Source organism: Pelodiscus sinensis, chromosome 26, assembly GCF_049634645.1.
Source record: "Pelodiscus sinensis isolate JC-2024 chromosome 26, ASM4963464v1, whole genome shotgun sequence".
Classification (NCBI taxonomy): domain Eukaryota; kingdom Metazoa; phylum Chordata; order Testudines; family Trionychidae; genus Pelodiscus; species Pelodiscus sinensis.
In genome coordinates, this window is record NC_134736.1 from 13,198,269 (window position 1) to 13,223,788 (window position 25,520).

Below are 25,520 nucleotides of genomic sequence, written 5' to 3' on the forward strand. Positions count from 1 at the left end.
GCTGATTTAATTAACTCAAAAAGGGAAAAGGGAGTTAGGTGTCTAGATTCACAAGGCAGCCATGTAACTGTGACAGCAGCTATGTGTTAAAATGCATTAATATTCCCTTTCCATTCCTCTCACCTGTTTAAAAGCTGCATTACAGAGACCTTTGGCCAGCTGGCTGTGAAATACATTCTGTCTGCAGCCACAGAGTTAATACGGCCTCTTTACACCCCACTTGGAATCTGCCAAAGCCTTTTCTGCTGTCTTGTAACCCACAGCACTAGCCTCCCCATCCTCCGCCAGAACAATACATTCTAGGCAGCGATTCTGGAATTGACTTTCCACTTGCTGACTTTCCGTGGTGTTTTCCAGCTTGTGACCATGACGGTTTCTTCTGTTTTTCTTCTCTCCTTTGTTATCCCATTTTCTCAATCCTCCTCTTTTTGCCTTAGGCTTTGTCTACAGACGTAGGGTGTCTAAACTCTTGGAAAAGTCTTGCTAAATGTTATATATAGAACACATGAACGCAAGGGGAGCTGGTAGATGCTGATACAGTTGCACTCGTTCTCAGAAGTGTCCTCTTTTTTGCAAGTTCAACTATGGTAACTCTACCTCAAGCTTTGGCATCCTTTAGGGCAGGAGGACTTGGGTTTCAGCTCAGCCCCTCCCCCCCGCCTGAGGATACGGGGATTGGAGTGCAGTCCCCTTTCCCAGGGTCATGTGGTTTTTTTGTTGTCAAAGGGGGTGGCGATGCAGTGAAGTTTAAGAAACGCTGCTGTACATGAGCAGGACAATGGGGGAACAGGTCTAGTATTCCTGGATTCCCTGCTGTTTTGCAGGTCAGACCCTTCCTCTTCTAAAAAGCCTTAGTCTGGAATCTGGGTACGTTCTCTTTGTGGGTCTGGGGTCTTCTTTCTGAATGGTTCTGGCATCCAGCAATGATGTGCTGCCCTCTGGAAGAGCTTCCAAGGACTATACCAATGCAGAGACACTCCAAACCGCACAGGGCAATCACGCACACCGGCACACTCTGCCGAAAAGTCACACAGACACCAGTGAGATCAGCAAAACAACAGCCAAAACAAGTGGGGTTTGCTAACGCAAGAGAGAAAGGAGACCGCCATACCCACAATGGCCACCCATGCAAACATAGACTCCCTGGCACGGCTCAATGCACATATAAATAGAAACACATACAAGGCACACCCGTGTAAATGCACAGACACACGCACAGGAGCACCGACAGAATGTGAGACCGAGGTGCACACAGGATCCAGTGGCACATAAGCACAGAATCACAACCACACACACAAACACCCAGGGGGTCCCATGCATTTATGCAGTATCGATACTGCACAGTCACAAAGGGGGAAGCAACCCCCCCCCCCACTCCCGCACAGCTCTGCTTTGTTGTAAACCCCAGGGCTTTCTTCTCTTGTTTTAACAGATGACTGCTACAGCACAACAGCCGGCGAAGGCACAGCCAGTGCACATCACAACACCCTCGGCAGCGGCCAACACCCCCGTCCCCAGCACTCCTATTGACCCTCAGGCACAGCTGGAGGCTGACAAGCGAGCTGTCTACAGGTACAGGGGAACGACTGCCAGGCTGCTCTTTAATGTTCCTTCCCATCTCTGGGGTGGCATGCCGAGCTAGTACACTCATCTGTCTGGGGGTTAACGTCAGCTGGAGTGGGGAGGAGGCATTTGCTCGGGAGCCCTTGCCAATACATCCCGCAAGACGCAGCTTTCGGTTCACTTTAAGTCGGGTATACACAAGCTCCAGAAGAAAGAGCTTTGCTCTCTTTGCTAGGGGAATCAGGGTCCTGCACGCAGCGCGCTGAGCAGTAGGCAGGAGAACGCGACCCCAGGAGTCCTGGGACGCTGGGGATCAGGAGCAATTAATACTCATATTTTAAATGTTTAAATTTTTACACATATTTGTATTTTTTTGTTTGTTCTTGTAAGCCACCTTGAATATTTTAAATAGAAAGGCGGGGTAAAAATATTGAAATAAATAAAATAAATACATTAATGAATTAATACATGATATTGGGATGAAACGGCCAGTGGATACTGGGGCGTTCCAAAGTCCTTCGTTGCTTTCCCCTCCTGAGGTGTCTGGCTTCTCACCTGGTTCCCTCGGAACATCACGGTCTGAAATTACCGCCAGGTTCAGTTACTGGGCTACTGTCTCATGCCTGGGTGGTTGCCTCTGGGACATACCTAGTCAGCCAGACCTGCCCTCCTGGTCGGCTCCCCCTGCGGCCCACGCCCACATGCGCAGCAGCACTGATGCTACAGGAACCAGCCCATCTCAGGGCCGAGAGCTAGCCCATGCGATACACCAGGTGCCATCACAGCAGGGCGATCTGTGCACTGGCCCGGGGGGATTTCTCGGGTAGAGGAGAACATTTGCTCTTGAGGATTATAAACTGTCTGCATTGTTGACTGGGGAGCCCAGATGAGCAAGCAGTAGTGCATTGATACTGTAGCCTTAAGGGGACCCGGGGATTCCCTGCTTCTCCGTGTGGCACCTGGCTTCCTTCCTGTGACCCAGGGAAAAGATTCTGCCACTTCAGCTTTCGGGCCCCTAGTTAACTGATGGCATTCTGGGGTGGGTTCTTGGCAGGGGGGAATCTCCACCCCTGGAGGTTTTTACGGTCCACCTGGCAAAGCCCTGGCTAGGATGGTTTAGTTGGGCTGGGCCTGCCTTTGGGCAGGGGGCTGGACTCTATGACGACTCAAGTCTCTGCCAGCCCTGGGATTCTGTGACTCCTAGGGGTATGTCTAGACTACAGGCTTTTGTCGACAGAGGCTTTGTCGGCAGATACTGTCGACAAAGAGCGTCTAGACGACATCCAGTTCTGTCGACAAAGCAAGTCACTTTGTCGACATGACAGTGTAGACGCAAAGGACAGTGTAGATGCAAGAAAGCCTTCTGGCGACAGAACTCTGTGGAATGAGGTTTACCGCCGTCAACAAAACTGCCAAGTTCTGTCGATGTTATGTCGACAGAACTCGGCGGTAGTGTAGATGCAGGGATAATTTTGTCGACAAAAGTCCACTGTAGTCTAGACACACCCTTGGTGAAGAGATCGAGAGCTGGATTCTGCCCTGCCCCGGGTCAATCATTTATCTGTGCAAAGTAGGTGACTGTCAGAATGGCAGAGTCCTGGCCCTGCTTTGCTCAGGGCTCCTCCGTCTAACCAGGCCAGGGGCCAGGGCCAGGTTGTGGTAAGAGCAGCCCTGGACTCTCTACCTACCCTGGCAGGGGCTCCGGGGCAGGGGGGAGAGATGGGCCAAGGGCCGCTGCCAGGTGGAGGATCTTCCAGAGCTCCCCACAGCCCCCTGGATGGCGGTTACCCTGGGAAAGAGGTGAGGCAGGAGTGGTCCCACAAAGGGGGCAGGTTCTCGTGGTTGTCCCTCTTTCATGAGGATCGATCCAGCACCTCTGGAACACGTCTTCTCCAACTGGTCTTCTGGTGGCTGGCAGCTCTTCCCCTCCCCTCATCTAGACACAGATCCCCTGACCATTTATGGGTCAGCTCTTCGGTGCTGCCCCACCCTCTGTATGGTGGCATCTGCTCTGCCCTGGGGGGGCTGGGCCTACTTCATTCACAGAGGCCAGGCACCCTGGGACAAACCTCTTGGGGATTTTGCTGTGTGGATTTCCAGATGTTGCTCATTGCCGTTGCACGGCATTGTATTTACAGGTGTCATGTAGTTCAGCCCCTGAGCTCCTCGGAGGGCACTTCTGAATACAAGCTGTTGCTGTTCCCCATGCCCCGCCCCGCGAGGGGTGTCTCTGAGCTCACAGGGAGTGCCTCTGTCTTCTTAGCTCATACCGACCTTTTTACTCTGCCAGGCGCAGCTTGAGAAGAGAGTAGGGGCACGGGGCAAAGAAGAGACAGTCTGTGGCACTTAGACAAACCCCAAACACAGCAACAATCCAGGAGCACTTTGCCCCTCAGAACCAGAACGAGGCGAGTTCTCTCCCCTTGCTGCAGAGCCGAGGATGGAGCAGGGGACTCAGCTGGTGTCAGTAAGCACATCCAGCTGCACAGGCACAGAGCGACTCGCGTTTGTTTGAAGGCCACAGTTAGCCTGGGGCTCTCAGACTGCAGGGACTTTGTTCTGATGTTTCCAGATTGCTGGCAGCCGGTTTCAGGCACCACTTCTCTCTCGCTCTCATCTGAGATCAATCTCTTTATTAGTTCACCTTTGGGGTTTGTAACTTGCTGCTTAAGGTTTTTTAACAACATTGTAAACAGGATTAATAATTTTAATCAGTGTTAGCAAGCTGCTAACAGCAGCATTTCTCTCCAATCCATTGCAGATCTACTTTGAGGTTACAGATTAGGGGTTTGCCATCTTACGGCCGAGACACTGCTGAATGTAAGAAGAGGCACTTTGCTCTATAGTTCATATCAATTTGTGATTCTTTTTTTTTGCCCCCACGTGTTCCAATGTTGGATGGACATGATGGCAATGTGAAGTGGAGTTCACTGCACAAGTCCCACTAAAACCAGTGAGAATAGGTACCAAGAACATAGGGAAAGGTAGGAGAGCTGTCCTGGAGGCCAATCTAGGTTGCTAGCTGAAAAATTAAAGTCCAGGACCTCCATGGTAGAATTCTCTGAATGTTTCCCGTTCCATGTGCAGGGCCGGTTAGGCAGAACTGCAAGGTCAGTGAGTGGGCAAGACAATGGCATTGGGGCGGGGGGTTCAGTGTATTACGATCAGGGGACCCTTTTGGGAAAGGAATAGCCTATACAGGAAGTCCTGGGACCACTGAAACCAAAATGGAGCCAGATTGATAGCATGTAAAATAAAAAGGTGGTGGAGAAACTATGGGCAGGAGGGGAGCCAACAGACAGACATATCCCATAGGGGAGACTCTATTAATGGGGATTCTATATCCCATAGTAAACAGGAGAGGATAGCAGATGCTAAAGTACAGATAGACTGTTTCTCTTCAATTCCTAACAAAAAAGAGCCCATTTAATTACATCACATGAAGGCAGACAACTAACTATTGACAAATGTTATAAATGCTTATCTACCAATACAAGAAATCTAAATGCTAGGGGCTTGTCTACACTTCAAACACTACAGATACAATCTCCATTGCTGATGATCTACCAAGAGTCATTGGACTTATATATACTTGTAGTAAAGCCCAGAACCAAGGTGGAGGAGTTGCAAGTGCGTTAGAGGATAGAATTATAATTCAGAATAAGCTGGTCAAATTGGAGAAATGGTCTGAGGTCAATAGGATGAAGTTTAATAAAGACAAATGCAAAGTGCTCCACTTAGGAAGGAACAGTCTGTTTCACACACACAGAATGGGAAGCGACTGTCTAGGAAGGAGTCCTGCAGAACTGTCTAGGGGTCGTAGTGGACCACAGCCTAAATATAAGTCAACAATGTGACACAATTGAAAAAAAGAGTAAACATGATTCTGGGAGGCATGAACAGGAGTGTTGTGTGCAAGACACGGGAAGTCATTCTTCCTCTCTATTCCGTGCTGATTAGACTTCAATTGGAGTATTGTGTCCAGTTCTGGGCACCGCATTTCAGGAAAGAAGCAGAGAAACTGGAGAAGGTCCAGAGACGAGCAACAAGAATGATTAGAGATCTAGAGAACATGACCTAGGAAAGAAGATTGAAAGAACTGGGTTTATTTAGCCTGGAAAAGAGAGGGCAGGATAGCAGCTTTCAAGTACCTAAAAGAGTGTTACATGGAGGAGGGAGAAAAATTGTTCTCCTGGGCCTCTGATGATAGGACAAGAAGCAATGGGCTTAAACTGCAGCAAGGGAGGTTCAAGTTGGACATTAGGAAAAACTCCCTAACTGTCAGGGTGGTTAAACACTGGAATGAATTGCCTCGGGAGGCCAGGAAATCTCCATTCTTGGAGATTTTTAAGAGCAGCTCAGACAAACACCTGTCAGGGATGGTCTAGACCAGGGCTACTCAACTTTGGAAGCCCCGGGGGCCACAATGATATTCACAGCACATGTCGAGGGCCGCAACTTAAGTGTGGTTGCATATACATGCAAATATATAAGCAAATATATGCAAATAGCTTCTTTCACACTAATCTTTTCTTTCATACAAAGATTAAGGCAAGACTACACAACACGCAGGCCCCATTTAAGTCAGTTCTGCTGATATTAATAAAATATTTACCCGATTTCCACCCATATGACAGCACTTTTAATGAGCAATGACAGTCCAGGAATTTAACTACTAAAACTCATGTCAACAGAAGACCATTCTATTGACTCGCTGGTGTGGAGTGTGTTCCCAGTGGATCAAAGGATGTTCAGAGGATCCCACCCACGGGCCACGTGTTGAGCCCCGTGTAAACCCAAATCACACCACGGACCACATGTTGAGTAGCTCTGCTCTAACTGGTGCTTGGCTTTGCTGTGAGGGCAGGGGACTGGACGTAATGAGCTCTCAAGGTCCTTTCCAGTTCTAGTAGTCTATGATTCTGTGAAGTCTAGGGACTTGGGTGGGGCTCATTTTGGCTTCCAGCAACACATTACTGCTGATATCCTTGATCCTCTGAAGTCAGGTTTCAGACTAGGCTGCGACACAGTAATAGCTCTGGTTGTGCCTAGCCTATGCAGGAATAGACAGTGGCTTTTGTACATTTCAAAGACTCAAGAGTTCTCATAAATGAAGCCTTACAAGGCTCATAACTGCCTTTTCTCCTTTTTGGCACACATGCGATACCCTCCTCATTGGCTTGTGGATAATAGAGGCTCCAGTACAGTCAATGTACGGATATAGTTGTGTCTCTGGCTGACCAAGTCATACTAGCATGTATTTGGGTCAATTCCTTGGGGTAGATCAAAGTACTGGTTGGATGTGTAAGTGTGCAGTTAGATATTTAAACTCCATGAGAACTAATGGAACATTAATGGTCTTGTTTTTACTTATCTACTCCTGCAAATATTTACATGGGAAACATCCTCGTACTAAATTACCCATCAGAGAAATATTGTGAAAGAATTAAGGACTGTAACAGAAAATGCTATATATATATATATAGTCAGAGATTAAACGTCTAAGTGCATTCCTCATGCATAGTCATCGTAGGAAAAGATCTCATGGGTAGAGAGACTGTCAGCTTGTCTCCTGTGAGAATATATACATATGAATTTATTAAAAGATTCTGTATATCTGGATTGTCTGGATTCTAGCAGAGCTGAATATCTGAACAAGAAGCCAGAGATCCCCAGAATTAAGCTGGGTAGCCCTGAAGTACATTAGAGAAGCTACCAATGCATTACATCACTGCCACCATTTAGAGTTGTTATAAGAGTTGCAAACTGTAATTTACTGGCTCTTATATTTTGCCTGCTTCAGTCACTCAACATACTCCTGGGGGTATTCTGCACTATGGTGTGTGTGCATAATTAGTGAACCATGCATATTTGGGGGGAGTCTAAGCAAAGGGCACAAGGACAAGGGTATGAGGTGCAGGGACACAGGAAGGCGGGACAGATTTGCCTGACTGAATGGGAGAAGTTAGGGGTCAGCCAGGAAGCACTCTAAGGGTATGTCTACACTGCCACCCTAGTTCGAACTAGGGTGGCTAATGTAGGCAATTGAAGTTGCAAATGAAGCCCGGGATTTAAATGTCCCAGGCTTCATTTGCATCTTGCCGGGTGCCGCCATTTTTAAATTCCCTTTAGTGCGGACTCCGTGCTCGCGGCTACGCACAGCACGGAGTAGGTAGTTCGAATTAGGCTGTCTAATTCGAACTACCGTTCCACGTTCCACGAGTCCCGGGCTTCATTTGCAACTTCGATTGCCTACATTAGCCCCTAGTTCGAACTAGGGTGGCAGTGTAGACATACCCTAACAGTTCCCCCCCTCCCCCCCGCAAAAAAAAATCCAACCTGTGCCTGACTTTTCCCACCCACACCCAACAGCCCTCCAGGTTCATGCCCAGGCTCATTCCCAGAAATTATTTCCCTCTTCCTCAGCTTCTCTGTTATCCCTGACTCCACCCAGCGCCTGGGGAGTGCAAGAAATATGATTCTGTACTGTAGTTTACATTAATTATTACCCAGAGTTCTGTATTAATATGCCTAGCAAGGAATCTATTTGTAAAAAAATATTTTCTGAATCATTTTTGTTGTCTGCATAGTTATAGGCATACTTGCTCACAAGGATTTTGAAATAAATGACCAGAAATAATTGAAACTGATGTGATTATACTGTGACAAAGTATGCAGAATTTGAAAATACCGTGCACAGAATTTTAAAGTTCTGTTGCAGAATTTTCCATTTTTTAATGCAGAATTCCTGCAGAAGCATAAGAAGCTCTTCCTTATGTTTCATTTCAGAGGGAGAGTTGGGGGCTGGCAGGGTATTAGCGGAACAGACTTAACATGTGTACCTCCTGCTTAATTGCGTTTGTTAACAAAACAATTGTCATAAAAAATAATTTAATTTAGTGAAAGTGTTTTACTGTCCCCAGGCTTGGGCCTGGTGAGGGGAGTGGAAATTTTGTTGATTTCAGTCCCTTAACGTGGTTATAATAGGCAGAATGTTTCTATTTTATAAAAAGAAGTCCAGGGCGGAGGGGGAATCAGTTGTTCTCATTCAGGATAGAAAAAAGAAATGGAGCCAAGATGAAGAGTTGAATGGTTCTCTGGAACCCTTGTACACCACACTCAATGCCTGGAGGTTGGGGAGGTGGGGGTTAATTAAAATTTCTTGCCTCTGGATAGCATGAAGCTTCAAAACCACACCAGGGATTTTTCATGTCATGTCAATGAATTTAACAAGCCCCATTTGATTCAAATTAATGCCTGAGCTCCTCGTTTTATGGTCTGATCTTAAAAAATACAGATAAAGGAAAAATATTTGGGGAGCTTAATTTGTTCTCTCGCGGTCACACACATAAACACACCCAAACCCACGCATGCAGACAGAATCATTCTGAGAAGGGCTGCATTGTTCACAAAAGAGAGCAGAAGGAAGGCTAAAGCAGGCACATGACATGCTGCTAGCTTGTGTGTGTGTGAGCAGAGCAACGTGGTCATGAAATGTTTGGCTGCCCTCTGATTTGTGCTATGGGAAAGAAGTCTCTGATCCTAATTGGCTCATATGGGAGCATCTCTTTAGTTAATCAGCCAGGCAGCGGCACACAGAGCCTCTTTGGCCGAGATTAATGATTGCAAAATAATGTAAGAAGATTTGCAGATCGGATGCGCATCTGTGCCGATTGTATTATTTTTGTAGCACTTAGAGCGCTGCGATGGGCCGAGTGAGGTGCCATAAAGTGCTTATGGCCAGCAGCTTGGGATGCCAACTTTGCTCACATGCGGCAAAAATAGCCAGGGAACGCGGAGGCACTTCTTGCATCTTCACATATTTTGCTCATGCTGCTTATTCTGTCGGACTCTTCCGCTTTGCCCCACTTTCCCCTTCTGAAATACACTCGTTACTATGGAAACGGTGGCATCGTCCGTATGGGAGGGACTTAGAATGTCTCTCGATGTAGTGTAAAGTCACTTAACAGCTAATACTGGGTTTGGGAGATCCTCAGGGGTACTTTTTCTGTGACCGAGCTAGCAGGGAGGCTGCTCCCATGGAAGCACATGTTCAGGTGGGGTTCACTTTGATTACTCCCGAGATGGGATTTCCCTTCAAACTTCTATGGCAGTCAGGCATACTGCAGGTGAGCGTTGCAAGTGGGTCAGTTGCTTAGAGACAGGCCTTGTCTCCTGGGAGAAACTTGGGGTGTGCCTGAGGCCTGGAGTAGCAGGTCAGATGTAGAGCTGCTGCAGCATCCGCCCCTGCCCCTCAAGAAGATGTTTAGGCCAATGGACTCACAGACCACCCACATCGCCTCAGATGTACTAACCGGGCAATTTCAGAAAAGAGGGATGTAAAAAATGATCCTGTGCGGGAGTTAAAATTCATGGAGGCTACTCCAGGTACAACAGTACAGTCCCAAAGACAGTCCTACCCCCCACTTAGGGGTTGGGAAGGCAAGAAAAGAACCAGTCTGTTTTAATGGGAAAGTTCCGGAGGTTATTTGGACCCAACATGTAGAGCTCAAGAAATGGAAATCCAACTCTGGGGAAGCCCATAGAAAGAAACATAAACCAGAGGAGATAGAAGGTGAAAGAAAGACTAGCTTATTCAAAGGCTAAAGGAATTTGAAGAGCAGTTCACCAAAGATATAGAAACACATTAGATTAAAAAACAACCCAGCCTTTCAGTATCTCGGTAGCAGAAAGCCTGTGAGGGAATCTTTGAGTCTGCTGGGCTATCAGGGAGAAAAGGCAATAATTACGGCCGATAAGGATACCCCCAGAGCAGGGGTCCCCAACGCGGTGCCCGCAGGCGCCATGGCTCCCGCCGGGGCATTTATGTGCATCCGCCTAGTGACCAGGGCCAGCCCGAGCCATTCTTGCGCCTGGCTTGCGTCCCCGGGCACCCGGCAGCCCCGAAAGGTTGGGGACCACTGCCCCAGAGGATACGTGCCTTGGACTGTTGTAGTGATAAAGAGGAGGTATTGCCAGGGACTAAGATGGCAAGAGAGCAGCTGATGGAAGAATCTGATAAGTTAAGAGCAACAAGTTACCAGGCCCAAGTGGTACCTCCAAGAGCTCTGCAGAAATTAAAGTGTCCGGTGTGTCTGTCACTGAGCGGCTTACATTGCTCACTAAAATCAGCTACTAAACTGGAAGACTGAACTCTAACGAATGCACCTATCATTAAAAGAGACGCTTGTGATGATACGGAGACCAGTGCATTGTAACAGGAAAATTGGTTGAAATGATAATTAATATAGAATTATTATAAACATAGAAAAGAACAAGTCTCAGAGGGGTAGCCGTGTTAGTCTGGATCTGCAAAAGCAGCAAGGAGTCCTGTAGCAGTTTAGACTAAACAAAGACTGTGAATGGCTAGCCAATTACAAAAGCAGTTTCTTCTCTCTTGGTGTTCACACCTCCAGATCAGCTGCTAGAAGCGGGCCTCATCCTCCCTGATTGAATTTACCTCGTTATCTCTAGCCTGATTCTTGCCTGCATATTTATGCCTGCCTCTGGAAATTTCCACTACATGCATCTGACGAAGTGGGTCTTTGCCCACGAAAGCTTATGCTCCAATACAGTACATCTGTTAGTTTATGAGGGTATGTCTATACTGCCATCCTAGTTCGATACTGCCATCCTAGTTCGATACTGCCATCCTAGTTCGAACTAGGGTGGCTAGTGTAGGCATTCGAACTTGCAAATGAAGCCCAGGATTTAAATATCCCGGGCTTTATTTGCATGTTCCCGGGTGGGCGCCATTTTTAAATGCCCCATAGTTCGAACTCCCTGCCCGCAGCTACACGCGGCACAGACTAGGTAGTTTGAATTAAAGCTCCTAATTCGAACTACCATTACTCCTCCTGCAACGAGGAGTAATGGTAGTTTGAATTAGGAGCTTTAATTCGAACTACCCAGTTCGTGCCGCGTGTAGCTGTGGGCAGGGAGTTCGAACTATGGGCATTTAAAAATGGCGCCCACCTGGGAACATACAAATGAAGCCCGGGATATTTAAATCCTGGGCTTCATTTGCAAGTTCGAATGCCTACATTAACCACCCTAGTTCGAACTAGGGTGGCAGTATAGACATACCCTAAGGTGTTACAGGACTCCTTGTCGCTTTTATAGAGAAGAACAGTGTATGATAAGAATAAAGCAGCATGGGGGAAAAATTGTATGTCGATTATCTGGCTATGTCAAAAAATACAACTACCCATTGAACCTTTATTTTGATTTTTAAGAAGTTTTTGATAAGACCTTCACAATCAGCCATGGATAGGAAAAGTGCTGTCCAGGGTCAGAAGCTTGCTAAGAAAGAGAACAGAGAGGGGGAATAAATGCTTTCTTGTCAACATAAGAAAAGATCAGTGATGTTCGGGTGCCAACCCAACTCTAGTGTCTTGAATTGCTTTTGTCTAATATATTTATCCATGACCTCAAACGGAGTTGAGCATGGAGGTGGCAGACTTTACTGGGGATGATAGTACATGAGACGTTGTATATGAGTCAACAGTGTGTTCTTGTAGCCAAGAAGGCTAATGGCATATTAGGTTGCAGTATGAGGAGCATTGCCGGTCGATCCAGAGATGTGATTATTCCTCTTTACTTGGCTCTGGTGAGGCCACATCTGGAGTAGTGCATCCAGTTCTGGGCTCCCCATTACAGAAATGATGTGGATGCATTGGAGAGGGCCCAGCGGAGGGCAACCAAAATGATGAAGGGACTGGGACACATGACCTATGAGGGGAGGTTGAGGGATTTGGGCTTCTTTAGTCTGCAGAAGAGAAGAGTGAGGGGGGATTTGAGAGCAGCCTTCAACTACCTGTAGGGGGCTTCCAAAGAGGGTGGAGAGAGGCTGTTCTCAGTGGTGGCAGATGGCAGAACGAGGAGCAATGGTCTCAAGTTACAGTGGGGGAGGTCCAGGTTGGTTATGAGGAAAAAGGCTGGGTTCCCTGAGGAGGAGAGGGGGGAGAATCTCCATCTCTAGAGGAGTGTAAGTCCTGGCTTGACAAAACCCTGGCTGGGATGATTGAGTTGGGTCTGGTCCTGCTTTGGGCAGGGGGTTGAATGCAGCGACCCCTGAGGTCTCTTCCAGCCTTGGGATTCTATGAATCTATGACCTGATTTTCCACTGAATTGAACGGTAGGTGATCACTTGCACCTGCACCATTCTGAATGGTTCGGGTCTTACAGCCCGTCTGCACTCACTTTGCACAGATGTAAACAATAACAGCAGATAGTCGGTTTGGTATTTGGCCAAGAAGTCTTATGTTTGAGGGTTTCAGGTTTTCAAACAGACACTTTCCCCCAAGCACAACTTCTAGTGTATGTCTAGACTGCAGAGTTTTCCCTGCTGTGTCCAGGGAAAGTATCCGCTTTCAGAACAGTTTCCAAAAAAGCAGGCGCATTCTTTCGGGAGCTCTGTATTCCCCATTTTATGAGGAATAAGGGATCTTCCAAAATAAGAGGTTTTTCCCACATTTGTCCCCATGTAGACAGGCCAAATGTTGGAAAAACCTCTTCCGAAAAAAAAGCTGAAAAAGAATGCAGTGTAGACATAGCCCTAATGACCTGCAGTAGTAATGGGGAATAGCCTGCCACTCCTAATATTTAACTTCTCTGTCTAACCGCACAATGCATCTCTTCAGATAACTAGCTAAAACGGTAATCTGGCCCTTGCCACACAATGAGTTTAATGTGCCTTGTTTATAAGTACCTCCATGGGGAGAAGATGCTGATACTAGATTTCCAGAAAGCCTTTGACAAGATCCCTCACCAAAGGCTCTAAAATAAAATAAGTTGTCATGGGACAAGAGGGAAGGTCCATTCATGGACTGATAACTGGTTAAAGGCCAGGAAACAAAGGGTAGAACTAAATGGTCAGTTTTCTGAGTGGAGAGAGGTAACAAGTGGAGTCCCCCAAGGGTCTGTCCTGGGACCCATCCTATTCAACTTATTTATGAATGAGCTAGAGAAAGAGGTAAACAGTGAGGAGGCAAAATTTGCAGATGATTCCAAACTGCTCAAGATAGTTAAGACCAAAGCAGAGCTTCTAAAAGATCTCACCAAACGAAGTGATTGGGCAACAAAATGGCAAATTAAATTGAATGTTGATAAATGTGAAGTAATGCACATTGGAAAAAATAATCCCAACCATACATACAACATGATGGGGACTAATTTGCTTACAATAATTCGAGAAAGATCTTGGAGTCATTGTGGGTAGTTCTCTGAAAACATCCACTCAGTGTGCAGAGGCAGGCAAAAAAGCAAATAAAATGTTAGGAGTCATTAAAAAAGGGATAGAGAATAATCTTATTGTCGCTGTATAAAACCACGATAGGCCCACATCTTGAATACTGCGTTACAGATGTGGTCGCCTCATCTAAAAAAGATATATTGGCACTGGAAAAGGTTCAGAAAAGGGCAACAAAAATGATTAGGGGTTTGGAATGGTTCCCATATGAAGAGAGATTAAAAAGACTTGGACTTTTTATTTTAGAAAAGAGGAGATTAAAGGGGGATATGATAGAGGTCGATAAAATCATTACTGGTATGGAAATAGTGAATAAAGAAAAGTTATTTTCTTATTCCCACAATATAAGAACTAGGGATCACCAAATGAAATTAATAAGCAGTGGGTTTAAAACAAACAAAAGGAAGTTTGTCTTCGCTCAGCGCACAGTCAATCTGTGGAACTCCTTGCCAGAGGATGCAGTGAAGGCTGGAACTTTAACAGGATTCAAAAAAGAGCTAGATTGATTCATGGAGATTAGGTCCATCAGTGGCTATTAGCCAGGATGGGTAGGAAGGGTGTCCCTAGCCTCTGTTTCTCTGGAGGTGGGTGATAGGGGAGGGATCACGTGAGGATTGCCTGTTGTGATCCCTCCCTCTGGGGCATCTGGTATTGGCCACTGTTGACAGACAGGATACTGGGCTAGAAGGACCTTTGGTCTGACCCCATATGGCTGTTCTGATGTTCTTATGTACTAGAAAGCTCCTTAAACTAGGAGCCAAAGGCAGGAGAAGGTCCAATGGAAGTTGAATCTAGAAAAATATCAGAGTAGAAATAAAGCATTTTAACAGTGTTGGTAATCAACCATTGGAACAGATCAAAGGTGTGTGGTAAATTATCCATTTCTTGGAGTCTGAAAATCAAGACCACACCTTTGTCTAATAATATTCAAACTCAGCCACACTGTATTGATCTTAATCCTCAAATTGCTATCATCATAGTTGTCCCTACAGGCCTTGAGTCTCTGAATCATTGAGTATACAACACGCCTTTCCTCTGTTATTATTATACAGCTATTTGTGTCCATCATAAGAATTCTTATTTACTCCGGAGAGGGATTTTTTCCTTTATTTTTCCTTTTTTATGTGTTTGTCTTTTAAAACTGCCTGGTTAAGAATAGAGTAAATTAAACCCTGAAAAATGTGAAAGCCCTAATAATGGTCTGAGCTAAGCAAGCGCCATCCAATGTAGAGCTAAATGGGAACCTGGGGACAGCCACATGACTCTGAAGAGCACTTAGTTTCCTGTGGTCTATGAGCAGCAGCACAATGCTTAGTCTCCGTGCAGCATCATCAACTGCGTCATCATCCCGGGATGGAGTTTTTTCGTCATTACGCGTATGGCAGAAGGAAATTAGACTGACAGTCCATAGCAATGGTTGGACCTGCAGGGAGATTCATCCCCAGTAAAAGTTTGCCACCTCCCTGCTCACCTCCGTTTTGAGGTCATCAGCTGCTGAGCACTTGCTGTTCTCGATTGCATCTGATGTGTGAGCATGCCCAGGTGCACAGTTGTCAGAGATGTCAGCCATGGTGATAGCTGTAGGGTCGGCTGCAGCATCCCTTTGAGTGCCAGGCTCATGGGTCGGTATATTAGTGCCGCAGACCCTATGCCTGCTCATTTCCTTCTTACCACCCATGCTGGTTAGTTATAGCACTTTGTCTCTCAGATCTCAAGCGCCTTAGCGGGTCTTAGTAGCCTCTGTTCTCAACTTGTCTGTAGTTTGTAGGTAGTTCGTTAAAGGGAGGTGGCATACCAGCGCGGCTGCCCATCAGAGACTTCTGGAGGGATTCTTAGTGAAAGGCAGTGACTGAGCTACATTCTGAAGTTAGTGCCTTGCTAAATGATCATTCCCAAGGCTACTCCCAAGGAGATGTGCCTATGCGGATCTGGTGCAGACAGTGCTAGATCGATAGAATACGTCCCTTGGGCAAATGGATTAATTGCCTGCTCTGATGGGAGACCCCTTCCCCTCCGTGTAGCTGAGCCTGCACTGGAGCAGCACTGTGGCACTGTGAGTGTAGACATTGCGTACATGTTAGTTAGTGGGGGCTGTCAAGGCTGCATGGCCGAATATCACTGGAGTCCCTGCAGTCAATAGCGGTTTCCAAGGTCACTGTCTGGGAAGGAAAGCCAGGCCCAGCAACTAGATGGCTGCACAGTTGGTTGGGTCAGTAATTGAGGTTTGGCTTCCTTGCCAAGGTCACTTTGAAGAACATGGTTGAGTGGCTGTGAAGTTACTGCTCAGTTTTATAGTCTAGGTTTTATCACCCATAAAAAGAACTTTAGAAAATCATTTTTCCTCTTCCTCTCACTCTGCAGCAGTGGTTCTCAACCTAGTAACCACTGTGGGCCTAGTGTGTGTTATCTGAGCCACGGGCTGAGAACCACAGCAGTCCGGCCAATTCTCCCCACACCGCTATGGCCAGCACCACCAGCCCAGAGACCCTGCCACAGAATGGGGCCAGGAGCAGAGCCCTGGGGGCAGGGAAGCCAGACCCCTTTGTGCGGAGCTGGGTAACAGCCCTGACCCTGCACCCCACCACAGGGCAGCCTTGGCCTTGGACTCTGCCACCCTTTAGCTATGGACTAATTTTGATGCATGGCGCCCGCGGGTTGAGAACCACTGCACCACAAAGCATGTTCCAAGGGCTCTGCTATTCAGCGAGGAGACGTCTCTCTGGGCACCCTGAGCAGCCCAGGCACAGCAGGTCCCCCTTGGAGAGTCGGCGCCCGGCGTTTTGGCACGTCTGAGGAGAGAGCAGCAGAGACACACCAAGGAACCCCCATAGTGAATTAGATGTTCTTTTGAACGCCCAGTTCTCTTCCAGTCCCAGTGGTAACGTGCCTGGCCTGGGGGCTGGGGCCTGGTTCTCCAGAGCTGTCTCGTCCCACCGGCAGTGCTCTACACCCAGAGAAAGGGAGAATAAAATACTACCTTGCCAGAATGGCCCTGCTTTTCCCATCCTGCGCTCAGGCGGGCCAGGGTTGTGGAGTGTCTAGCACTGATAGAACGTTCTTCAGTCAACTTTGGTATAAACGGTGCTTAGCTAAAGAGGGAGGATGTTAGTGGAACTTTTCATTCTTCTGCCTTTTTACCCTTGACCCCTGTCTAGAATCCCCCAGCCATTTGAAGCATACAGCAGAGCCTCGAGGAAACACTTCTGTTCCTTACCCACGTCGTTGTTACCCCCAGAACTGGGAGCCCGTTTCTTTGACAGCAGTGTGACTTGTTCAGCAAGCTTGCCGGTCTCCACTGAGCGTGACTAGCTAGGACTCCCACTTGCTGTTAGCTACGGGAATACATGGCGTCTTTGCAGAGGCCAGAGCTAAGATGAGAGTAATTTAACCAAATAAAGTCTCAACCCCCCTAAGAAACAAACACATCCATTTTAATCACCTACTTCAGTGCCACTCGACTGCCGTTTTCCTCGTATTTGTCTCTTTAACAAGGAGAACTGCATATTCCCAGCCCTGTTCTTGTGCCGCTGATCTTTGCTAGAGTGAAAAGAGGAAATGAATTTGAAATGCTCTTTCCTTCCCTCCATTTCTTGCTCTTTCCTCCTGCCTCCAGCCACACTCTCTTTGCTGCTCCCCTCCTGGCTTGCAGGCAGAACACTGCTGAATGTGCTAAATTAGGCCATTAGAGGAATTCATTTCTCTTTATTAGCCTGTGTCAAATCCTTTTTATTAGTGGCTGAAAACGACCTCTCTTCTGCAGTAAAATGTCAAGCCAGTTCAGCCCTTCTATTTGTTCTGCGCTGCCGAGGATCAAACACTCCCTGAATTAGCGTAGAGAGATTTATTTCCTCGAAATTTTGAATGGCTTAAGAGGAAGGGGGGTGCGAGTGGAGGTCATAGGTGTCCGACTTGACCCTTGGAAGGACTGGCTGCGTGGACTGAATGAACAGGGAGCCCCACTTCTAGCCTGAGGAGGGGGTGAAGGAAACCACTAACCCTCTGCCATGGCACAAGCTTTTCCCTGCCAGGACTGAAGAAGAGGGTCCATCTGAAGTGGAGGTTTGCTCTGATGCTCGGGGTGACAAACCCTGCCCAGCCTGGCTGGGGAGCAGGCCCTGCCTTGCATACATCCCAGAGGGGAGAAACTCTTCCTCTAGACTTTGCTTTTGTTCTTTCCGCCTGGTGCCCCGTGCTCAGCCCCAGGGTGGGAGGCAATCTAGGAGAGCCCGTACACACGGCAGGATATATCGTTACTTCCTAACTCCTCTCCCTCCTGGCTGTGTGCACCTGGCCACAAACCCACGCTCCACTGAATCAGAGAACCATCAAATCCCAGGGCTGGAGCAGACCTCAGGAGTCGTTGAGTCCAGCCCCCTGCCCAAAGCAGGACCAGCCCAACTAAATCAACCCAGCCAGGGCTTTGTCAAGCTGGGACTTAAAAACCTCTAAGGGTGGAGATTCCACCCTCTGCCTAGGGACCCCATCCCAGTGCTTCCCCACCCGCCTAGGGAAATTGTTTTTCCTAATATCCAACTTAGACCTCCCCCACTGCAACTTGAGCCCATTGCTCCTCGTTGTCATCCATCACTACTGAGAACAGCCTCTCTCCATCCTTTTTGGAACACCCTCTTCAGGAAGTTGCAGGCTGCTCTCAAATCCCCCCTCACTCTTCTCTTCTGCAGACTAAACAAACCCAAATCCCTCAGCTTCTCCCCATAAGTCATGTGCTGCAGCCCCCGAATCATTTTCATTGCCCTCCTCTGGACTTTCTCCCTCCTGTTAGCATCCCAGGGGATCCTGCCCGTCAGTTCTCTGAGGGAGTCAAAGTCTGCTTTTCTGAAGTCCAGGGTGTGTATTTTGCTGCTTCCCTTTCTTCCTTTCCTCAGGATCCTGAAATCTACCATCTCACGATCACTGCTGCCCAGGTTACGACCCACCTCTACTTCCCCTACTAGCTCCTCCTGTTTGTGAGCAGCAGGTCAGGCTGCGCACGGCCCCTGGTCGGTTCCTTCATCACTTGTACCAAGAAGTTATCCCCAACATTCTCCAAACACTTCCCAGATTGTCTGTGTGCTGCCGTGTGGGTCTCCCAGCAGATGTCAGGGTGATTAAAGTCCCCCATGAGAACCAGGGCCTGTGATCTGGAAGCTTCTGTGAGTTGTCTGAAGAAAGCCTCGTCTACCTCGTCCACCTGATCCGGTGGTCTAGAGCACACACCAACCACAACATCACCTCTGTTGCTCCCGACTCTAAGCTTAACCCAGAGACTCTCAACAGGCTTTTCTCCCTCCATATACTTGAGCTTTGAGCAATCATAGTGCTCTTACGTGCAGTGCAACTCCTCCTCCTTTTCTCCCCTGCCTGTTCTTCCTGAGCAGTCTATAACCTTCATGACAGCGCTCCAGTCATGCGAGTCATCCCACCACATCTCTGTTATTCCTATCAAATCATAGTTCTTTGACTGGGCCAGGACTTCTAATTCTTCCTGTTTGTTTCCCAGGCTCCTTGTGTTTGTGTACAGACACCATAGATAATGAGCTGATTGCCTGACCTTCTCCGTATGGATCAGGGGTCCTCCTCTGTTGCACCTTCCTCCTTGTGTTTCTTCCTGATGTCCCACTAACCCACGTCCCCATCTGGAGCCAGCCACACTCAGCAGAGTTAGCTCGTGCCCTAGTTTTGATGTCAGTTCTCACTCCCTTGGAGCACCTTCGTTGCTCAGCTCAGCACTTCCTGACTTTGCTCATCTCTTCCGCACGGGGCAGCCCAGGACTAAGTCTGATAAACCTACTCGACTAGTTGCTTCCCCTCCACTTGCTGCCTCTCTATCAGAGGCAGCAAGGGAGGGGGGGAACAGGAGCCAGTGCTGCAGGGACCTGGCTTAAAAGCTGGTTCCCCCGAGCACCATCTCTGCGGGGGCTCTTATTACATTTAAAAGACAGAGGTGCAGCAGCCAGGACCCAGTGTGAGCAGGGACTGCTTGAGTACCTGCTTGCCCTGGGTTCCCTGCTGCACCTCGGCCTTTTAAATGTAGTAAGAGCCACCCACAGATCTTTGAACAAATGAATTTGGCGTCATTTGTAAGTTTGACACCTGTAATCAAGATTTGAACAAAGACCTGACCTTGATGGGAGCTACATTCCACACCCTGATGACATAAAAAGCTAAGCACTGGGTACTTATAGCCCACCCTGTTAGCCTCATTTAGCACAGGCACTCTAATTGACAATGTTTTTCCCTTCTCTTTCTCTTCCCTTCCCCTCTCTTTCTCTGCTATTTATTTGTACCCTGAGACCCCGTACTCCATTCAGCTGAAGAAGTGGGTTGTGCCCACAAAGCTCATGATACCATCTACATGTTTTGTTAGTCTCTAGACTATTTGTTGTTTTTTAAAGTTCTTTTATTTCTAGTTCTTCATCACAGGGCTATGCAGCCGTATGTTCAGTGCTACATTACAGACACCTGATGAGCAGGTGAGCACTGGGGGCTCCAACTCACAATTTAGACGGACTACTAAGCCTGTCCAGAAAGGTCAGCAGCAAACAGGTCAAGGACCACATTTTTGGGTGTGTCTAGACTACAGGGTTTTGTTGACAAAAGTGGGCTTTTGTCGACAAAACTATACCTGCGCCTACACTACCGCCGCGTTCTGTCAACGGCGGTAAACCTCATTCTACGAGGAATAACGCCTTTTTTTGATAGTACTCTGTTGAAAAAAGGCGCTATTGCATGGAAACTGTGCTTTTTTGAAAGAGAGCGTCTAGACTGTCTTCGAAAAAACCGCTTGCTTTGTTGACAGTACTGGTTGTAGTCTAGACACTCTTTTTCAGCAGAGGCTTTGTCGACAGTATCTGTTGACAAAGCCTCTGTCGAAAAAGGTGTGCAGTCTAGACATATCCTTTGATAGGAAATTTCAGACCACAAAATTAGATCAGTTCTAACCATTTAAGTACCCCCAAAATTATAAGGTCATATTGTCTTTTCCATCGCTCTGACAATGTAAAGTCACCTCACAACTTTTACGCCTGTTTTATACTCTTGGGCTTTGTCTACACTACAAAGTTTTTGCAGCAGAGAGTATGCTAATGACGGACTCATTAGCATGAGTCGCAATGTCATTAGCATAGTTTCTGCCAATGCTTTTTGCGCAAGGGGTTTTGGGGTGGCTACACTGCTTCTTTTTCCACAAAAAGCATTGGCAGAAACTATGCTAATGACATCGCGACTCATGCTAATGAGCCCGTCATTAGCATACTCTCTGCTGCAAAAGCTTGTAGTGTAGACCTAGCCTGGGGGGAATTCACTAAGAACAATGGGAACAATTCACTAACCAGACATTCTGCTCTGCCTGAGGGGACAGAGCCTGCGGCACATGCCCAGCGCCTCAGAAGCATCCCAAAGCCCTGCCCCTCATACCAAGCAAGCTACAGTAGCGATAGGGACAAAGGGTGCCTCTCACACGTGCATGACTGCACAGCCCTGGTGATTTACATCTCTACTGGCTGCTACAGGCATCCAAACCAACCTGCTGGAGAGGGCTGTGGAACCGCTTTGCAGCTTTCCTTTACTTCTCCATCAGAAGCAAAAAAAAAAAAAAAAAAATCTGCAGGGGACATGAGTTCTGTGCACGCGTAGTGACACAGAATCCCCCAGGAGTCATTCCCAAGGAGTAGCTGTAGGAGACCCTGTGACCTCGCACCCCCTCTTCCTTATAGAAATATGCTTAGGAATATGAATATGTCTAACTGCAATGTGTGTTATGCAAAATATTGCATGTACTCTATCACTGGGGAGCTTGTAATGCCCTGAATGTGTATGCTGTTTGTGTGTGTGCACCACTCGTGCATTTGAAGTCAGGAATATTGATGGTAGCTTTATTAACAAAGTGTTCATGTTGGGAAAAGTCTATTTTCAGCCTGTCAGGAACATCAATGAAGGGACCAGACAAAGTGTTAATAGTCCATTAGCAAGCGACAGTCGAGTGGGGGAGAACAGTCTCCCTCAGATGTGCTACCAGGATTTGTGGCCATGTCACCTGGCGCTGGAATCTGTCTTGAATTTTGTAGTTTTCTGAATCGAACAAAGGTTTCCTGCCCCCAGGGGAATTCTATATAAGCCAAGGGAAGTAAGCAATGAGAGTCTTCAGCTGGCAGTACAGACTGCCTCCCACCCCGAGAGGATACGTATAAACACCAGGAACGACAGGGGTGGAGGGGAACTGCTGGCCACAGGTCAGAAGAGACATCTCTGGCTGGAGAAGGACTTGACCTGAAATAAGGACTAGGATTTGCAACGAGTTCTTTTAGTCCATTAGGCTTAGCTGGCGGGTTTGTTTTGTTTTGCTTAGTAACTTACTTCGTTCTGTCTGGGCTCTGTGGCATTTTGAGCCCATCAAACGACAGTCTCCAGGGTCCCCCTCAGAAGCAGCGGGTGTGGCAACACAGATCAGAGAGATGCAGCTGGAATCCCCTGTTACTGTCCCCTCAGTCGTGATGCCTCAACTTGGATCAGAGGTTGTCTGCGTCTGCCAGACACTGTCCTCCCCTGGTGAGGCCCCTCACTGAAATGCCTGGGGTAGTTCATGTTGCCAGACCTTTTGTTTCAGGCTCCACCTAGGCTCCGGCAGTCACAGTGGCATAAGCCAGTGTTTCCCAAATGGTGTTGCACGGATCCCCGGGGTTCCGCGAAGTGAAAATGAGGGTTCCACAAGAAAATTGCATGACAATCACATTTTATGATTTTTTAAAAATAATGACGAATATTGCAGCATTTATGAATTTTACTGAAAACAATTTTCATGTGTTTGCCACGATACGTGTCCCTGTGCAATGCCAGCTTAGCCAGAGAGCGGGGGCGACGATGTCACTACTCAGTGCTGCGCACGCAGTCAGTCAGTGCGATCGCCGGTTCTAGACCACCACTAATCCCCGTCCTCACTCCCAGGGCGCGTGGACCACGTGGGTGACTGAATACGCATGCACTAGCGCCGCGTCGGACAAAGTCAAAGCTTCGGCTGTCAAACCAGTTGCTTGTATGGGAGTGTGCAGGCAGCGCTCTCGCGAATACTTTACTTCAGTATAGTCGTGTGATTTCTTGTATTTAAAATTTTTTCCACTTCATATGTAAGACTGTTCTCAGGGGTTCCACAAAATTCTTTCGAGTTTAAAAGGGTTCCGTGGCCAAATAGAATTGGGAAACACTGGCTTAAGCAAAATGCTTTTTCTCTGTTTCCTTGGGAACTGTGACGATTTACTGAATTCCTTCTTTTTATGGGAAAGCTTGGACTTGGATGCAATCACTTTGCTTCAGAAAGGTCTGAGCTAACCCTGGGCCTTACCTGGCACCTCCCGCTGATTGGGATTTTTGAAAGTAGACTGGAGAAAGCACTGGCATTGTGCTCTCCTCTCACCTCTGCGATCGCTCCTTCAGTTCATTCATAGAATCATAGAATCATAGAATAATAGGACTGGAAGGGACCTTGAGAGGTCATCGAGTCCAGCCCCCTGCCCTCAAGGCAGGACCAAGCTCCGTCTACACCATCCCTGACAGATGTCCCTCTCCCACTTGGGTGGAGATCCTGTCGCTCAGTGGCTGCCCACCTTTTCGAGGAGAAGACCCTCTTTGCAATCTATTAATATTTTACGTGCTCCCAAACAATATAGCTGTGCCTGCAGCCAGCCGGTCTCTCAGCTTGCGCTGCTTCTGAAGCCACAGGAAGCAACGCGGGTGGAAGGACGTGCTGGCTGTGAGAAGCTCTATGCAGACCCCCTACAAAGCCGCCATAGACCCCCCAGGGGTCCACAGACCACAGGTTGGGAGCCACTGCTATAGAGCTCCACCCAAAATCCCCTCCTCCTCTCATTGAACTCTTTCGCTGTTGATCTTACCTGTTCACATGGGTCCGATGATCATCTTTACTCTGATAACTCAGCTGGCTTTGCAACTGGCCAGCTGATGTTGGACAAGTCACTGCACTGCTGTGTGACTCAGTTTCCTCATGTGTAAAGAAATTTGAGCTCCACAGATGAAAAGCTCTAGGTATCACTATTGTTATGACATGCTGAGCTGAAGGTAATGCAACGAATCTGCTTCTGTGCTTCTGTTGAACCAAACAAACCACAACTAACAAAAACCTCTACCTACAAAGTGGGCACACAGGTTGCTGGTCAGTGCAAAACCACATTTACGGTCCTGCCCCATCTACCTCCACCCTTGTCCATTTTACCCACCTGCTTCATCTTTCCTGAATTACCATTGTAAGCTTTTGGGGGCAGCTCCTAGAGCAACAGAGCTCCAATCTAGTTGTGATTTCTGGGCAATTTTCTAGGCACTTAATAAGTTAATAATAATAATAATAATAATAATTAATAATAATAAATTAATTAATATCTATGGACACATTGTGCCTTAGCCCCTGGGAAATTGTCACTTTCTAGCTCCAACTTCTAGGATTCTTTGCAGAAAAGTGCTTTAGCTGTAGGTATGTCAGGAAGATTGCTTGCTGAGCATTTGCCAGGGGTTCACAAATTGCTCCCTTCTCCACCTAGTGTGTGCTCTTTAATTCTCTCCATAAAATTGAAAAAAGGAATTTGTGCAGTGTGCAGAGGTTGGGGGGGTGCACTGCTCAACTCTTACCACCTGGCATTACTGCTTGGATTATTAGTTCCTGGTAATTTAGTGCCCTTGCACAGGGTCGATTTGTGCCTTTCATTTCTAATTGATCTAGTGGCTGTTTAAATGGCAGCAGGCATCTGTTGAGAGTTGGAAGGTTCATAAGGCGCAATAATTCATAACACCGCCTGGAATTTGCCTTTCATATCACTCAGCGAAACCTCTGCAAGGCTGCCTAAATTATGACCGCTGAGGCTTTTTTTCGAATTCTATTCAGGGCTTGGAAAATCTTGCATTAAACTGGGATCAGTCTAGATTAGACTATAATATGCTGCTGTATTAGTGGCCACAAATGAAGACTTATACTAGAGTTTAACCCCTTCACCTGAGATTTTCTTTGTCTTGGTCCTGGAAGGCTTGGCTAAGCCTTTGCTTCCTCTGATTTGTTGGTGTGTGTAATAGATCTTTCAGCGTGCTGAACTCCAGGGAGCATGAAATGTCCACGATTTTTTAAAAATTAAAGCACACTTGCTTTGATTAAAGAAGGTGCCTTTCAAACTTTGGTGAATTTTCAATTTCCCACATATATATAGGAAGGAAGAGACGGGCTATCTGGTGTCATGTTAGGAATGTGTTTGAAATTTAAGCAGCTGCATTGCCAGCCTGCAGTATGGAGTTGGAGTGCAGTTAATGTACTCGTAACAGTTCTGGTCTTTCCCCTTTCCTCTGGATTTGATAAGCATGAGCCACAGAATAACGTTCTGCTGCCCCATGTTTAATTTGGAATCTCTAGCTTTGCCCAACATTAGTTTAGCATTGGATTTAACACTGGATTTAGTCTGAAATACCAACTCTTCATTCAGGAGGCAGAGTGTTTCTATTGTTTTTTCACTGACAGATTTGACTGAGAAATGAGGCAACTCGTCAGTCTGGGATTAGCCAGAAAAATGAAAGGCCAGTTGCAAACAGCTTTACAGAGTGTGCAGGTCTCTGGGCAGAGTCATCCCACCCAGAGGTCATGGGGAGGAAGGGAAGGGAGATTCATACCTCTGAAGTGCAGCTCCACAATAGATGTATGTCACACTGCTCCCTGCTT

General features: G+C 47.2%; 1 protein-coding gene across 17 annotated transcripts in view; it reads left to right on the top strand.

Moving 5' to 3' along the window:
* PKNOX2 (PBX/knotted 1 homeobox 2) overlaps positions 1-25,520 on the top strand; it is a 339,410-nt gene that overhangs the window by 216,475 nt on the left and 97,415 nt on the right. For all 17 annotated transcript variants that reach the window (XM_075909457.1, XM_075909455.1, XM_075909456.1 and 14 more), the window contains one exon: positions 1,433-1,572. In XM_075909457.1, the coding sequence (XP_075765572.1) occupies positions 1,433-1,572 (140 nt within the window). The remainder of the gene's footprint in view (positions 1-1,432; positions 1,573-25,520) is intronic.